Raw genomic sequence first — 18,888 nt, 5'->3', positions numbered from 1 at the left:
ATTTAGAGAAGCCTTTATTTATTATCCAATGAAATAATTGCCATCCCAGCTCTCTAACTCACTCCATTTGCAGTTAGACCCAGTGTTTATCAGCTGGAATAAATTTCATGTAAGTAAACATTTTAGATGAATACCACACTGATATATCTGGATGTCTGGATGACCTAATTCCCCAAATTCTTTTGTGTCTCCTAGAAATTCTTGAGTTCTTTCCTTTTCTTATATATTTAGAAGTCATATTATTCAGAGAGGAGAAACAGATATTTGAAAGTTGAATAGGCAATATTTCCAAGAGGAACAACATTCTCGACAACACATTAATTCTAACTGAAGCAATCCTACCTAGCCAGGAAATAGTTAAGGGAAAGCTTGTCAGCAAATCTTGTTTAAGCCTCTTCAGTAGAGGTAAAAAATTAAGGAAATACAAACGTTATAATTTACTGGAGACCAGAACATCCAGGTATCTGATACCTTTTAAATTATATTGTTTAATCAATTTCTCCTTAGAGCGTCTTCTAACTTTTAATTCTAAGATTTCTGTTTCAGAAACATTTATTTTATATCCTGAGAAGCTGCCAAAATGTTCTATAGTGACATTAGAACTGGGAGGGAAGAGCTTGGATCAATTACATATAGTAAGATATCATCAGCAAACAAAGCAATTTTATGTGTGTGCCCATCCCTAGTATGAAATCCCTTAATGAATGGATTAGCTCTAATTTTTGCAGCTAATGGCTCAAAAACGCCAGCGCAAAAAGCATCGGAGAAAGTGGAACCTGTGTCTCATACCTTTGCCCAATGAGAAGGGTTCTAAGACAAGTCTTTTAACCCATATTTAACCCATATTTGTACCTTCAGATAAAAATACAGAGCTTTAATCCAAGTCAAAAAGTAGTTTCCAAATCCAAATTTAGTCAGAATATGATATTGATAGCCGCATTCAACTTCGTCAAAGTTTTATTCTGTATCTAAAAGCCATGAGAGTTGTATTTTCCAGAATGTTATCAGCTGCATGTATGATGTTAATTGTTCTATGCTCCTTAATGTTGGACCCTTGTGCTGAGATGAAGTTGACGCTACCCCTGTTGGTCCTTGTTGGGGGGCGGCTCACCAGTCATTCCACCGTAGCAGCTGGCATATCTAGGCACTGCTGCTGCTACTGCAGCCTCTGCGTCAGTATGGGAATAGCCTGTAGGCCGGTCAGGTCCACCAGGTCCATGGACTCAGCAAACTGTTGGAAATGTGGACCCTTGAGGTGAGATGAGGTTAACACTATCACCAGGAGCGGGCCCCTGTTGGTCCTCATCATCAGGAGGCAGTACTGACGAAGAAGACCCAAATGGACCTTCACTTATACCAGCCCTTGTTCCCCATAGGTTGAGTCCTTGAGTACTGGGGTTGGCAGGACTTAGGCAGGGGTCTCTCAGGCATGGGACCAGAGGAAGATGCTGAAACAGCATCGGATGAACAGGAGTCAAGGCAGGCAGCAGTCAAGCGGAACCAGGAACAGGCCAGAGGTCAGGACAGGCAGCGAACAAGTGGAGTTGGTGAAGCAGGCAGAAGGTCAGGGCAGGCGGAGATCAGCAAAGTCAGGATATCAGGCAGGAGTCAGGCAGTCGGCGGTGAAGCAGAGTTAGGCAGGCAGGGTCAGAACCAGAAGATCGAGCAAGGCGGGGGCTGGAGACAAGGAATAGGAACACTGAAACCATGAATCAGGAACAGGAAGAAAGGCAGGAATGCAGGAAACAACGCAGGTACCAAGAACGCAGACAACTCACACTCACGAAGGAGCAGGACCCATTGCTGAGGCAAAGTGCTGGTAGCAGAGCAGGGTATATATATCCACCCTGCCTGATGTCATCTTTGCGGGCTGCGGGGAACTTTCCCGCCACTGGTCCTTTACATTTGCAGCAGAGGCGAGCGTGTGCCCTTGAGCTGGGTGCAGAGCTCGGCGACAGCGGCATATTGAGGCGCCGCGTGCTGCCTGCCTGGCTAGGTAAGGGGACCTGGTCACGGTCTCAAGTAGCCATGGATCCTAACACTTAATTGATCCTTGTCTATTAGATATGAATACACTTTGATAGTATTTTGACATCATTATTTAGTAAGGAGATAGGCCTATAAGAGACATACAACAATAGGTTCTTATCCTATTTAGGAATCACCACAATAACTGCTAAGCTTATAGATTTAGATAGAGTATCCCCATTAATACAGCATTCAATATGTTGGCAAGTTTAAGAGATAAAATGGCTGCAAAACATTTGTAAAAGGACACAGTACAACCATCCTCCCATGCACTTTTACAGAAGTTCAGTGATTTAAAGCTTCCTTAAGCTCTCGATTAGTAATTTTTACCACTAGCAGTATCCTATCTTTCACATTCAAGGAGCCCATCCATTAAGAAATTGTCAACCATATCTTCTGGAAATGATATAGCCAAAGTATTAATTTCTTTATAAAAGGCCACAAAATAGTCACAGCTATTCTGATTTTTAAACACTATTTCACAGTATCAGTCTTAAGAAACATCTGTAATTGCCTAGCATCTTTTCTCAGCTGCTGCGCTGAGTTTGTCAGCCTTACTACGTGAAGGGTAAAATCTTTATTTTGCCCTCATTAGGCTATGAACAACTTTCCTCTCCAAGTGATATCTCAGCTATTCTCGTGTCTGTGTGATTTTACCTTTTATTCTAGGGGAAGGCCACCTTTTATTCCATCAATCCAACACTTTCAACTGATTTTTCAAATCACATTCCTTTTGTAAAGTTTGTTGAATGCTTCTTTTACAAATAAAATATGTTATTCCATGTATGTTTAAGTTATATGCACAATTAAGTTCCTGGTTTTCTAAGCTTTCTATTTTCCCCATCGAGATGGCAAGGTCAGTTTTCAAAGCCAATTACACAAGTAAACAGCTATTTAACCAGCAGAAGTGGCTTGGTAAGAACTGCCCTCCTCTGTTCTGCAAAAAATAGGATCGGGTTTCACAGCATGCATACTTTTAGCCATGGGATAAAGAGGCATTCTTCTAGGTGTGTTTATATCAGGGGAAGCAAAGAGCCTGCATGCATTTCGTTTTCAATTGTGTGCATGCTATGCTGCCTCCACTCAGCTGTCCACACAATTAGCAGTCACTTTTCATGCATATACTTTACCTGGGCTCATTTCCAAAGAGAAAGGGTATGGTTAGTTTCTCTATTAATATTTGTGTCAAGTGTGCATGTGTGTGTGTGTAGTTTTCAGCTATGTGACTTGTAGGAAAGTTACCCCAGAATGGGTGAAGAAGCTTCTGAGAAAAAAGACTTTAAACAATCACATACACATGCACAGATTTGGATTCATCCAGGCGCTCTATTCAGATCTCTAACGCCTATGACAGAGATTTATTCATAATCGCAATTATTTCAGAGGGAAATCACTGGTCATTGGATTTATACAATGCAGACATTTTAAGATGGCTTTCGAAAAACCAACCAGTATCCTTTTGAGTTCAATTGCCTTATCATTATTGAAGTGTTTAACCATTAAGCATCTGTCATAATCTTATTGTAAAAACGTGCCATTATATACCTCTTCTTCTTTTCATTCTATTAGCTGTTAGCTGTGGCCATCCAGGTAGTCCTATATATGGAAGAACCAGTGGTAGTGGTTTCAACTTCAATGATGTTGTGATATTCTCTTGTAACACTGGATATATCATGCAAGGACCAACGCGAGCACAATGCCAGGCCAACCGCCAATGGAGTCATCCTCCTCCAATATGCAAAGGTCAGTGTTCAAACCAATTGGAACTTTGAAAGATGTTCAGAAACTACATTTAAAAAACAATAGTTAGTCAAAAATTGTGATAATTTAGTGAACTAGTCTGTTGTCATTGAATAATAATATTGTGTAATTTATTGTCTGTGCTGTTTTGAGTTTTCTTTGTTTAGATTTTTAGGGATTTTGGTCCTTTTGCTTGCAGTAAAGACATGGATAATTGAATGCAATTATTTGTCTCTGGTTTCTTTGCTTACTATGTTAGCATAAGTGCTATTTATAGTACAGTGAATCTTATATAGCAAGGCCAATAAAGCGACCATTTAATATCTAACAAAATTATATCTTCAAGGGGACTAAATTTAATGATCTGATTAATTGGGAAAGCTTTTGCTTTTTCATCTTTTACAAATGTAAACACATATGTAAGACATATTTTTATTATAGAAACAATGTTTTAAACCAGCCATAATAATTAAAAAAAACAAACTTCAACACAATGATCTTAGTGCTCATAAGTTACCTGCAGTGTACTGTCTTACAATCATCTGAGAAACTCATTTAAAGAAACAGATATTTACAAGCAGACACATAAGACATCCAGACAGATATAAAACAAAAAGAACAAAACAAACAAACAAAAACATCAACACCATTATGCATTCAGTCCTATCAAAGACTTTGCAGCTGACCATTCCTAGTGAACCTTTTGAGGACAGCAAACTTTGAATGTGGCCTCTTTAAGGACTTACTTCCATTTTGTGTGTGTTACTTATATAACCTACTAAATATTCCTCTACATTCTTGAAGTATTCTTTGCAGATGCTTACATTTTCGATATGAATACTATTATAAATATACAAATATCACCACATATGCAACTTTATGTAACACAGAGGAAAGAGATGGGGTTAATCTTCATTTGGTTGTATCATACATTCAAAGGCATATGCAGCTGCATTCAAAAGCTTGATCACGGCTCTTTCTTTAAATCAGTTGATAATCTGTGAATTCATTTGGCCGACATTTGATTCTTTAAAAATCCCTGATCTGTAATTAAAAAAAAAAAAAATAACAGATATATCCAAATTCAGTGAATTTCTGTGCTATTGCCAGAAAATATAGATGGAGAGGATAATTTTCAAATAGACCACAAAAGGCTAAAGCTGGTGAATACTTTTTACCTGCAGATTTTGGCTTGAAATTTCAAAGTAAATTTATGCACATAAATTGATTTTAAAAATGTATAGATGTGTGTGTGTAACAGTAGATGGTATACCTGCACAAAGTCATACCTACTTAGGAGCAGGCAGGATTTCATGCATGTATATTTATGCATATACATGCACATATTAAAGTATATGTGAAAACAAATCCCCACCCCAACTCTGCCCCTGGAATGACATTTTGCAATGAATGTTGAATTATGTGCTAAATAACAATCTAATATGGAGAGAGAAATTGTATATTACCAAAAATATTAAAATACTTATTCAATATATGTGTAGAGAAAGGCATCATAGAATTAAACTGCCAATTGGTGTCAATCCACCGTCTCCCGCCCTTACAGGGCCTCAGATGGTATCAGCTCTTATGGCACCATAAGTTATAATCACGTACCCATTCTCTTATACATATATGTTTTTTGATTTTTTATCTGCAATTACTTTATCAAATCTCTAAAATAACAATACTATAGATATATCTCAATCTTAACCACTAATATCTTGGTTCAAAAATTCCCAAAAAATACTTAGCTCAATCACTGGCGTATCGATATAATATTTTGCTGATGCTGTATCATTTCAATAAATCATAAGTTGTTCCCAACACGGACCATGTTTCGGCTAAATTAGCCTTCATCAGGGGATTTTCTTTTATTCAAACATTACCAGCACGCCGCAAACTCTTCATATCTCCACACCCTTCTATGAAACAAAGCTATTCTCAAAACAGGGTATTCTTACCAACACAGATTTAACAATGGCGCCAAAACGCTCAATGACTTCTGTGGTGTGAATTATGTGCTAAATCACTTTTGTGTGTACATTTACCCACACAAATCCCCCACCCTGGGTAAGTTTTAAAAAGTTATTTATATGCATAAAATCAGGATTTATTTGTGTAAATCCTTTTGAAAATTATACCTTAAAAATGTTTTGTGAATTAATTCACATTTATGAATACCATGAGTTCTCCAAATTTGTGCACCTTATTGGTGGTGTTAATATTATTTTACTTATAAAATAATTTGGACTACTTCCAAATAAGGATACTTTGGAATAGTTTAGCGTCAAAAACTGTAAGAGGTTAATATTCAGCTGCTATCCTGCTAGGAAAATTAGCTGGATAAACTTAGCCAGGATATTTAGTGGCAAGGGGGCACCACTGAATAGACCCAGCTATCTTAAAGTTAGATTACTAGGAAAGCTCTTCAGCTAACCTAATGTTATCCAGTTATGTTAACACTTGTCTGGGTATCTCAGGGCCAATAAGCACAGCAGGATTTTCAAATTATACCATTTGTCTTACTAAGATCGAACTTAGCACAGCAACACATTTAGATGTGTCTTCTCTGTATATGTATTGTAAATATATCTTGGCATGATTTTATTTCTTTGAGAAAAATGCTTAGAAAATCAGGCCTTTTCATAAAACAGCTAGAAAGGGCTAGAAAGGGCCTGATTTACTGCTTGATTTTGTGATGAATATATAATTATGCAAATATGTAAATTAAGTAAAACCAGGTTTAGCAATCTCTAATGGGATCCTCTCTTACAGTACTGTGAAAAATAATCAATGTTCCTATGCTATGTAAGATCTTTTGCACAATTAAATGCTACATATAGTATATTATTTAATTGGACCAGTAGTCACCATTGACTTCTTGGAATGCTGAATTTTGACAAATGTATCTCTGAGTATAGAAAATTGATGTTCCAATATGGAAACATTTACAAATGTGCAGGAAGTCAGAGAGTAATCCTTGTATAAAAAAATAAAAAGATGCTGAAACCAAGTAATAGGACAGAAGATTTATGACTGCATATGTTTATTAGGAACAAACAATCTATTTACAAATATGTGTTTTGAAATTCAGTTTCAAGTTTCGCCATTTTCTACTTAGTGGTCAACTGCACAGATCCTGGAATCCCGGAAAATTCTATACGTGAAAGCAAAATAGAACATGGAAACTTTACTTATGGCACAGTGGTGTTTTATGACTGCAATCCTGGATATTATTTGTTTGGATCTTCAGTATTAGTATGTCAACCAAATGGTCACTGGGATAAACCTTTACCAGAATGCATTAGTAAGTAAAATGCATTATTTTTTTGTTTAAGTTCAAAGTGAGCTCCCCATCACTAGAGATCTTTTTTTAAAAATACTTCTGAAAAGCCTCTTTTAATTATATAGCATTTTCCTTTCCTTTGCTTAGTATAGCAGGTGTATGTAATTTTCACAATAGCCAATTTTGTATTATCTTTTCCCATCCTTCGATATAGTATATAGTTCCTTAAGGAACTCTTAAAGAAATTCCTTCAAAATAGAACAGATACTAACTAGATTTACTGATTTTTTTTTCTGTCTGTATACTGGAATTAATATTTCTTGCTATTTTTTATATGTGGAAATAATCATTCCATGAGGCTACATAAACAACTATTTTATTACTAGCAAATTGACATGAAGCAAATTACTAGCTTGGCAAAATGAGCTCCCTAACCAGGCCTTACTGTTTTTTGTATGTCTAATGCAACCCCCCCCCCCATCCCCATCACCACAACCACCACCACCCACATTTAGCAGCTTTGTTACAAGATTTGTATTGGACAAATGGACAACAATATAATACTACAAAATTCTATTTATATTTTTTTTCTCCAGATGGATACAGCTTTTATTTTCTGTGCATTTTATTTTAGCAGCACATTCATAGTTTGTTTAAGGGTTTATTTTTTACCATTTAGGATGATTGTTACGGGAGACCTTGTTTTTGTATGTTAGTTCAGAATAGAAAAAATGAGTACTTTAGTAGGTTTGTAGCCATTAAAATAGGCATCAAAGACTCTCCAGCCTCACCTTTCAAAGACCCTCTGTTCACAGTTTCATTTAAAGACTAAAACACCAGAAATAGAGTTCAAGAGCCACAGCTTTAATATCCCTGGCAACAACATGACTCAAGCTTGAAACACACAACATAGTTAGCTGCTTTATATGTCTCCTCCCCCCTCTTCCCAGATATGTGGACAGCCCTATCACCAAGTTCCAGTTATGGACCACCTTCAGCCCTCCCGTGCACTACTTTAGACACATTCCAACAAACCACCACCACAAAAATTACCTTTCCCACAACATCAGTGGGTTACCACCTGTAAACATGGTCAGCCTACAGCTGAGTCCCACCATTGCACTATAGTCAGACCCCCATAAAATATCATGCAACAAGACAAAACTGCCAAATAATGTTAACATGAACATACTCTGGCTGAGGTGACCTGCCACAGACACTGAAACTCCAAACACACATATACAATAAATCTGGACTTATACTTTTGACAAGGGAATTTTCTCAATGTGCAACAAATAAGTAGGAGAAACTGATTCCACTTCATCCCAGGCTGCCTTAACCAACAAACTGAGACCTTCCTGGAGGTTAGCCACATATCTCATCTATGCAACTGAAAATAAACATACTTGCAGGCCCAGTGAACAAATGAATGAACCATGATCTAGACATTACGGATGTTCATTAATTTAAAACTACTTTCCTGGTAAACCACTCAACAGTCATTAGAGAAACCAATGTAATGTACTAATTGTGATAATAACTTTAACATTTGGCAAACCCATTCTTCAAAAACATATAAATTCCACCCTGCACTTTGGGGATCTTTTTGCCATTGAACCTTGCTACCATACCCAAATCTTACACCTTGGAGTTCCCTTTGCCACTCTGCCTTGCTTTTGTACCCCAGAGCTAACATCTTGTCAAACTGGATGAGCTGCTTTTCACCTCTCATTGTGCTCTGGAACCTTAAAGCGACTCTTTGTGTTGCTTGGCCGTGTCATCAGTGCCTTACTTGGAGAATTTACTGCCACCTTTTCTGCTTTGTTCCCATTTCATGCTGCCATAGGATGTTAATGCCACTTTTAGTGCATGAGAATTTGCATTCAAATAAAATGTATTCCCTTGAATTACCAAATATCAAAGATTTCCATAAGAAACAATTACAAAATTGGTCTTTTGAGGCAGGAACTCCAGTTTTATGGCACTCTCTTCCTTTGAGTTTAAAGTAAGAAAAGATGTTTTAAAAATGTTTTTAAATTTGAAAACCTGGATCATGACTGTGGCTTTTAATGATTAGAGCCCATTTATTGCTGATATGTTAATTTGTGTCTTTTTCAAATTTTATGAACATAGTATACAGGTTAAGATAGTGATTTTCATCTTTATTTTCAAATCTTCAAATGGAATGCGCATACAGCTTAGAGAATGGTGTTTTTATTTTTATTTTGTTATTTACTTGTGATTATTATGTGATTGTTTTAAATTTGTAAATTGCTTTGGAAGATTTGATCTGGAAAGTGATTAATACACAATTTTAAATAAATAAATACAATAAATCAAGGATTCAAGGCACTGTTGCCCTCTTTTGGAGCTTTGGGGTATTCTTCCCACTTTTTCTGCTTCTTTGCTCCTGTTACATGGGTCAATTTTAAAAAGGCTATGTGCATAAAAAATGGAAGTTATGTGCATGGCCAGGCTTTGTGCATGCTGTGCACATTTTAGAACAGTCCGGGCCATGCACATAAGCTCCTGAAAAATGGGCAGGGCGGGGGTGTGGTCTGGGTGGAGAGGTGCAGGATGAGGGCTGGCCGGGACAACAGCCATTAGGCCCTGTCCCAGAGAATTGTGCACCGGTAGCTGGCAGTCACATGTAACTTACTTCTGCTCTGAAGGAGCAGGTAAGTTACAAAATAAAAAAATTAGGAATAGGTAGGGCAGTGGTATATCTGATGGAACTAAAAAATTAAATTTCAGACCTATTAGTAAATATTTGTAAACTATCATTAAAATCATCCATTGTACCTGAAGACTGGAGAATAGCTAATGTAACCCCAATATTTAAAAAGGGCTCCAGGGGCGATCCGGGAAACTACAGACTAGTTAGCCTGACTTTAGTGCCAGGAAAAATAGTGGAAAGTATTCTAAACATCAAAATCACAGAACATATAGAAAGACATGGTTTAATGGAACAAAGTCAGCATGGCTTTACCCAGGGCAAGTCTTGCCTCACAAATCTGCTTCACTTTTTTGAAGGAGTTAAAAAACATGTGGATAAAGGTGAACCGGTAGATGTTGTGTACTTGGATTTTCAGAAGGCGTTTGACAAAGTTCCTCTTGAGAAGCTTCTAGGAAAAGTAAAAAGTCATGGGATAGGTGACAATGTCCTTTCATGGATTACAAACTGTCTAAAAGACAGGAAGCAGAGAGTAGGATTACATGGACAATTTTCTCAGTGGAAGGGAGTGGGCAGTGGAGTGCCTCAGGGATCTGTATTGGGACCCTTACTTTTCAATATATTTATAAATGATCTGGAAAGCAATACGACGAGTGAGGTAATCAGATTTTCAGATGATACAAAATTGTTCAGAGTAGTTAAATCACAAGCAGATTGTGATAAATTGCAGGAAGACCTTGTAAGACTGGAAAATTGGGCATCAAAATGGTAGATGAAATTTAATATGGATAAGTGTAAGGTGATATATATAGGAAAAATAATCCATGCTATAGCTACACAATGTTAGGTTCCATATTAGGTGCTACTAGCCAAGAAAGAGATCTAGGCGTCATAGTGGATAACACATTGAAATCATCGGTTCAGTGTGCTGTGGCAGTCAAAAAAGCAAACATAATGTTGGGAATTATTAGAAAAGGAATGGTGAATAAAACAGAAAATGTCATAATGCCTCTGTATCACTCCATGATGAGACCACACCTTGAATACTGTGTACAATTCTGGACGCTGCATCTCAAAAAAGATATAATTGCGATGAAGAAGGTACAGAGAAGGGCTACCAAAATGATAAGGGGAATGAAACAGTTCCCCTATGAGGAAAGACTAAAGAGGTTAGGACTTTTCAGCTTGGAGAAGAGACGGCTGAGGGGGGGATATGATAGAGGTGTTTAAAATCATGAGAGGTCTAGAATGGGTAGATGTGAATCGGTTATTTACACTTTCGGATAATAGAAAGACTAGGGGGCACTCCATGAAGTTAGCATGTGGCACATTTAAAACTAATCAGAGAAAGTTCTTTTTCAATCAATGCACAATTTAACTCTGGAATTTGTTGCCAGAGGATGTGGTTAGTGCAGTTATTATAGCTGTGTTTAAAAAAGGATTGGATAAGTGCTTGGAGGAGAAGTCCATTACCTGTTATTAATTAAATTGACTTACAGGCCGATTAAGTAAAGTCCGCAAGAGAGTGGACGAACGCCCGCTCTCCCGGCGCGCCCACCGGCCATTCGCCAGTGCGCGCAATTCAGTATTTAAATTAGGTGGTGCGGTAGAAACAGGCAAAAGGAGGCGCTGGGGACACTAGCGCGTCCATAGTGCCTCCTTTTAGCCCAGAGAGGCGGCTGTCAGCGGGTTTGACAGCCGACGCTCAATTTTGCTGGCGTCGGTTCTTGAGCCTGCTGTCAGCTACGGCCTCGGAAACAGGACGCCGGCAAAATTGAGCGTCCGGTGTTCGGCCTGACAGCCGCCGGCCCATTTTAAATTTTTGTTTTCTGTTTTTTTTTTTACTTTTTTTACTCTTCGGGACCTCCGACTTAATATCGCCATGATATTAAGTCGGACAGTGCACAGAAAAGCAGTTTTTACTGCTTTTCTGTGCACTTTCCTGGTGCCGGCAGAAACTAGCACCTACCTTTGGGTAGGCACTAATTTCTGAAAGTAAAATGTGCGGCTTGGCTGCACATTTTACTTTCTGTATCGCGCACGAATACCTAATAGGGCCATCAACATGCATTTGCATGTTGAGGGCGCTATTAGGTGCCGCGGGTTGGACGCGTGTTTTCCGCCCCTTACTGAATAAGGGGTAAGGGAAAACGTGCGTCCAAGAGCAGGTTAACTGCTCTATATCGGCCTGTTAGAAATTAGCCACTGCTATTACTAGCAATGGTAACATGGAATAGACTTAGTTTTTGGGTACTTGTCAGGTTCTTATGGCCTGGATTGGCCACTTTTGGAAACAGTGGCCAATCCAGGCCATACTGGTCTGACCCAGTATGGCATGTTCTTATGCCATACTGGTCTGACCCAGTATGGCATGTTCTTATGTTCTTACAGTGCCCTTGATACCTATATGTTGAAGGTAGCAAAATAATTTCATGATTTAGAATATTAAAGGCAACTGAGATATCAAGAAATATTAGAATATAGTCTATGTTAGAGTCAAAACCACGAATAATAGAGTCAAAAGATGAAAGAAAGAGAGATCCAGTGCTGTGCCCTTTGTGGAATCTATGTTGATTTGGATGGAGAATGTTATTGTCAATATATTCACTTAATTGGTGGAGAACTACAGAATCAATCAACTTGGCTAAGATGGGCAATGAGATTATCGAACGAAAGTTGGACAAGTCAGTAAGGTCTATTGATTTCTTTTTAGGAATAGGTAAGACTGATGTCAGTTTTAAAGTGCTTGGAAAAGTACCACTGCTAAGTGATAAATTAACTAATTAGGCTAATGCAGGTGAAATATATTCTCAAATGTCTTTCTGTAGTCATCCTGGACAAGGGTTATATGGACTACTGGAGGCCTTCATTTTAGAGATAATGTGAGTCTGTGCTAGTAAAGTTGTGCGAGTTTGTGCTAGTAAAGTTGAAACAGATACAGATGGCCTGGGGGAGATTGACTAGAGAGATAGGTGAGTGAATTCAGAGGAGCTTTTATTTGTCATATCTCTGAAATATGGTGCAATATTACAGAAAGCATTAGTAATGTGATTTGAAGGTTCAGTTTTTAATGTAGTCAAGGATTTCACAATGTTAAATAAGGCATTTGGGTTGCCATTGGCTGTTTGTATTTTATTAGCATAGAATGATTTTTTAGCACAGTCAATTTCTTTTATGTATTTGAGTAAATGAGAAAAGTAGTCAGTTTTTTCATCCAGGAAGTGGGGTTTTGCGCCAGTGTCTTTCAAGTCTCAGTTTAAGTTCCATGTTGCACAGAAGGGGTGTGAACCAAGGAACATTAGACCTGGAGGAGACAGGGCAAAGCTTTTTTGGGGCTATCATATAGAGAGAGCTAGATATTGAATGGTTCCATTTCTCAATTAGATAATCAACATCAGTAATAGGGTCAGTATCAACAAGAATAGGAATATGAAGAAGAAGGGAAGTAGCAAAGGATTCTGGGTCCAATTTTCTTCTTTTGCATATTTTTTTAGATTCCTTATAAGAGTGAAGATACATACACTGGCAGCATGCTGCCTAAGTCCTTGCACATCCTCTGTCACTGGATCTGGCCATTGTGTCAGTCAGCAACATAACTATTATGCATATACTTTTTTGAAAATTAAATATATCCCTCTGAAATGCCTCTTTTCTATGTGACTAAAAGTGCACATATTTTCAGACAGGGAAATCCACTTAATTGGATTTGACTGATTTAAGTGGGTAAATTCTATTTTATCCATGTAAAAAGTGCCTGAAAATTTAACCTAAAGTTTCATATTCTGTGACTTAAGTGGTAACATTTTTTTCATTTTGATCCAAAAGCTGCCTAAGCTTTAACACCTGTGTCATAGGTTGATGCCATGATGAATAATACCCTCAAGATAACAACTCTTTATTCCAAAAATAAGGAAGAAAGGATTAGGGAAATTGAGTTGATGTGCATTTCTAGCATATTTGCTTATATATGTGTTAGGAATGAGCGGTGTTTTGGTGGATCATTGGGTACTGTGGCAGATGACCACGCCCATGGGGAGGAACCCCGTGAGGAGACACAGTACTAGGCTAGACTAAGACGCACAAACACAGTTAGTTCTTTATTAAACAGCTTTGAAGAGTTCTACCAGAGGTGGCAGTAGTGAGGCAGTCTGGTAGTTGCAGTCCCAGGGACCTCGGCAGAGGGAGCCCTTCTCACCCTGTTGGTAATGGGAGGTTCCGAAGCAGTTTTCCCAGCAAGGAAGTACTGTGGATGAGATAGACTGAGAGTTAGTGTACTCACTAGGTGTTTGCTGTAGATAGGCAATTCCACCAGGTTGTAGAAGTAAGTGCAGGCACCGAGGAAGGGAGAGGAGGCCCTCGAGGAATGAGTACCTGTTCCGTGTAAAGCATCTGAAATAAAGCAGAGGGCCCCCGAGGAGCAGGTACCCAGTTTAGCAGTTACCCCGAAGGGCAGAGAGAGAGCTTCCAGTGGCAGCACGGAAGCGGCAGAGTAGCGTAGACAGGAATGGAATGTATCCGGAGTCAAGTCCTTGCTAACTCAATGAGCTAGCAAAATAGTAGATGTTATATACCCGGATGGCGTTACATCAGTAAGGGGGAATGCCCCTGAGGTTTGCGCCAAGGGTTGCATAAAGACGTGGGTGACGCGCGCTTGCGCACCCTAGTAGGTACCTGGGAGGAGCATGGCGGGAGGCAGCACCATAGCCATTCCGGACGCCAGAGAGGTCGGCTTGTAGAGCGGTAGTAGCCATCTTTACTAGGTAAGCAGGAAGAGCCGTGAATAAGGTGAGGCAAACAGGGCGAAGCCGTCTAGCACCGACGGAAGCAACAGTACCCCCCTTCAAAGGGTGTCCATGCTGTTTCCTACCAGGTCTTGGTTTTTGAGGATGCAATCTGTGAAAGTCTTGTAGCATCTCTTTATCCAGTATATTGGCCAATGGAGTCCAAGAATATTCTTCAAGTCCATAGCCTTCCCAAGATAGAAGATATTCCCATACCCTGCCTCTTTTTCTCACATCGAGAATAGCGTCTACTTTATATTCAATGTCTTCTTCTGTATCTATTGGTGTAGCTTCTGGTGTCTTGTTGGAGAACTCACTAAGGATCAATGGCTTCAATAGTGAGATGTGGAATGTGTTGTGGATCTTCAATGTAGATGGTAGCTTCAGACTATAGGTGAGATTGCCTAGTCATCGGAGAATAGGAAATGGTCCAAAGAAGCGAGCTGAAGGTAGTTTAAGTCTCAAGTGCTTAGTGGATAGCCAGACTTTATCACCAGGTTTAAACTCTGGAGCCATGCAGTGGTGAGCATCGTATCCTTTTTTAGCTCAAAGTCCTGCTTTAAGGAGCATCTCTTTTGTCTGAGTCCATAATTGTTGAATATCTTTGGCAGTAGACTGAGCTGCCTGGGACGACACCGATAATGGAAGTGACAGTGGTGGTAGTGGTAGTCTTCCGTAAACCACTTCAAATGATGTTGATCCAGTGGATATTTCTGGATGACAATTGATGGCAAATTCTGCCCAGGGCAACAGTTCACTCCAATCATTCTGGCGAGTGTTCACGTAGGCACGAATGGACTGCTCGAGTGTCCTGTTCATTCTCTCTGTTTTCCCGCTGGATTGTGGAAGATATGCTGAGGTGAAGTTGAGAGAAATATCAAACTTCATGCATAGTGCCTTCCAGAACTTTGCTGTGAATTGGGCTCCTCGATCGGACACTATGTGCTTAGGCAAACCGTGGAGGCGGAAGATGTGTGAGATGAAGAGCTTGGCAAGCTCCATGGCGGTGGGTAAGCCAGGGAGAGCCACAAAGTGAGCCATCTTTGATGTAAGGCACCTGAAATAAAGCATAGGGCCCCTGAGGACTGGGTACCCAGGTTAGCAGTTACCCGAAAGACAGAGAGAGAGCTTCCAGCGGCAGCATGGAAGCGGCAGAGTAGCGTAGACAGGAACAGAACATATCCGGAGTCAAGTCCTTGCTAACTCAACAAACTAGCAAAATAGTAGATGTTATATACCCAGATGGCGAGATGTCAGTAAGGGGGAATGCCCCCGAGGTTCACACCAAGGGTAGTATAAAGACATAGGTGATGCGCACACGCGAACCCTAGTAGGTACCTGGGAGGAGCATGGAGGGAGGCAGCACCATAGCCGTTCCGGGGATGCAGGAGAGGTTGGCTTGTAGATGTGGCGGTAGCCATCTTTCCTAGGTAAGCGGGAGAAGCCGTGAATAAGGTGAGGCAAACGGGGCAAAGCCGTCTAGCACTGACGGATGCAAGAATATGATATATAGAAATAAATAATCCTAATTTTAAAAATAATATAATGGGAGAAATTGTATTTTCTAACAGCATTTCAGTTTTTTTTCCTTTTGTATGTGTTCAAGGCTAATAGAAACTTCTTAAACTTCTGTGTGTAGAACCAAATCAACTCACTTGAGGATAACAACCCAGCCTGATTTGAAAAATGACCCCCATTGTTAGTAATTCATGCGGGGTAATTTTGAAAGCCATTTACTGCACGTGAATAAAACTGTGGTTTATGCATATAAATGCCTATTCTAAAATTTCCACAAACAGCTCAGAAAACCAGGTGTGCCATGAGCAAAATGAAATATGTTAACACACCTAGCCACGTTTCACTTATGCTCATTCAAGGGAACATATATCAAGCCAATGACATCAAGTTCATCTGCATGGTTGTCAAAAGTATAATCATCTGTCCCATTAACAATACTTTTTAGAATTTAGACCACATTGGCAGGTGGTGTCAAATGGTAAATGGAAGTTTGTTAGGCAGCTGGATATTTTGAAGCAGACACTGATCAAAATATAGATCTGTGATCAAAATACAGGTCTGTATCAGATTGACATGTCTCATCAAGTTTCAGGAAGGTCATATTTAACAAATAATTTAATATGCAATTGAAAAATTCTAAAATATATTGTTAATGGGTTCGATGATTCTAAGGCAGCACTGCAGATGAATTTGATGTCATTAGTTTGATATATGATTGTTCCTTGAATGAGCACGTACCAGTATATTCTTTGGGGTGAATTTTAAAAGTGTTGCTCACATTAAAAGGCCCATATGCATGAGTATATGGGCCATGCGTTTGCAAAGCATATTTTAAAAGCTGCAAATTATGCGTGAGTATAAAAATGGGGCAGAGTTGGGGTATGTCAGGGGCATGCCAGGGTGAGGCCAAAATTTATGCATGTAAATCCATATTTTAAATCCAGTTTCCACAGCATGCCTGTTAGCCACACAAGTTTAATTCTGCTTTTGATGAGATGTAAGTCTGGGTAAATCTCTGTTTAGGTCTAAAATGATTGGTTGAGAGGTCTGAGTCAACTGGGGGAAGTATAGGCTGAAGAACCAGAACTGTATGGAGATGGACCGGGCAAACTGGTAGACATATCTGCAGTAGACATATTTTAAATCATATACGTGCAACTGTGTGCACAATTTAAAATTCCAGCATATTAGCACTTGCTTCCATATGCGCATGTATGCACCCCCATGCACTCCTTTTAAAGTTACCATGCCTATAAATAAAGGAAATGTGACTGGGTGTTTAGACATTTTGATCTTGTTCTAATATTGACTAGAGCACAGTACGCATAACCCACTTTCGCATGTATTTTTATGTGCACTGAGAGGGAGAAGCAGGGGTGAAGTCAGCAATGACATACTTACTTTTTGATATTAAAATGTATGCACATAAGCCTTTTGAAGAGGAGGTGTAACTTTCCATGGGTAAATGTGTCTGTGCACTGGATCAACTACCAAGTGTTTTCAAAACAAACGTGTGTGCGTTAGCTTGCTTTGAAAATATTTGGTAAAGTATGCAGGCTGTTTGAAAATTACCCTCCCTAAGACTGACTTAGTAATTCCTTGGTGTAGCCTTTCATAACTTTACAGTAACTCACTTGTCAGGGATTGGTGCAGAGAAAAAGCTGACAACAGAACCATGAATCAAGGCTTCCTACTGAGCAGCAGCTAGCATTGTTCTTTTCTTAAGTGAATACTTGATGGTCTTCATTCAGAGGAAGTGTCTGCAACACTACTCAAGACTTTATTTTTGTTGAGGGTAAGTCAACAAATATTAAAATAAAAATACATTCAATGAAATAGCATCATGTAATGGTGTGTTTTTGTATGATTGATCATTGTGTCTAAGAATCTGAAAAATAAAAAGATGCAACTAAACATGTGAAATTCTTTATTTACTTCTAGTGATTGACTGTGGACATCCTGGTGTTCCTCCCAATGCAATCATTTCAGGAGAAAAGTTTTCATTTGGCTCTACTGTTCATTATTCTTGCATTGGAAGACGAACCTTATTAGGCCATTCATCTCGTACTTGCCAGTTAAATGGACATTGGAGTGGATCTTTGCCTCATTGCTCAGGTACTGTTTTTGATGTCTGTAATTGTTTTATTAAACATTCCATTTTTTTTTCTTTAATAAAGCAAAGTTCAAATTAAGATAAAAAAAAATATATATCTATACCGAGAAAAATAGGAAGAAAATTCCTGCATTTTCAGATATAACACATAGGAGTGAGTATTCAAAGGACTTGTGTGCGTAAAAGTAACATATATCATAGCAATTTTCAAAAGCCCATTTACATGTGTAAAACCCAGGTTTAGGCATGTAAATCCTTATGAAAATCTCCTCCATAGCTTGTACAGTATAACTATACATGTTAAAATTAAGTTTGATAAATGAAACTGTACAGTAACTTGTCTTTTATATGCCAGTATGAAAAATTATTTTAAAATACTTCACCGCTGCCCAAAATAGAATATATTCAAGTAATTTGTTACATTTTTTATTTACTGTCTGCTTTGCCTGTATTTCCTCTCATTCACAAATAAATGCTCTCATGATCCTCCTGCATACTATCTATAGCTCTGCGGTTTTCAACCCAATGCTCAAATACCCCCTAACCAGACTGGCTTTCAGGAAATCTACAGTGAATGAGCATGAGCTAGATTTGCATGCATTGTTTCCAAAGTAAAGGAAATCTTTCTCATGTTTATTCGTTGTAGTATCTTAAAAACCAAACTGGCCAGGAGGTACTTGAGGACCGGGTTGAAAACCCCGGTTATAGTTATTTACTCTATATTCTTATATTTGTATCAGCAATATTT

General features: G+C 38.8%; 1 protein-coding gene across 1 annotated transcript in view; it reads left to right on the top strand.

Annotated features, from left to right (window-relative positions):
* Window positions 1-18,888, top strand: part of CSMD3 (CUB and Sushi multiple domains 3) — a 3,551,396-nt gene that overhangs the window by 3,196,396 nt on the left and 336,112 nt on the right. The window contains 3 exon segments of the mRNA XM_029591914.1: window positions 3,598-3,771; window positions 6,890-7,075; window positions 17,969-18,142. Coding sequence (XP_029447774.1) covers window positions 3,598-3,771; window positions 6,890-7,075; window positions 17,969-18,142 — 534 coding nt within the window.

The sequence above is a fragment of the Rhinatrema bivittatum genome, chromosome 2 (genome assembly GCF_901001135.1).
Source record: "Rhinatrema bivittatum chromosome 2, aRhiBiv1.1, whole genome shotgun sequence".
Lineage (NCBI taxonomy): Eukaryota > Metazoa > Chordata > Amphibia > Gymnophiona > Rhinatrematidae > Rhinatrema > Rhinatrema bivittatum.
The sequence above is the reverse complement of the archived record's forward strand: the minus strand, read 5'-3'. Positions and strand labels throughout refer to the sequence as shown.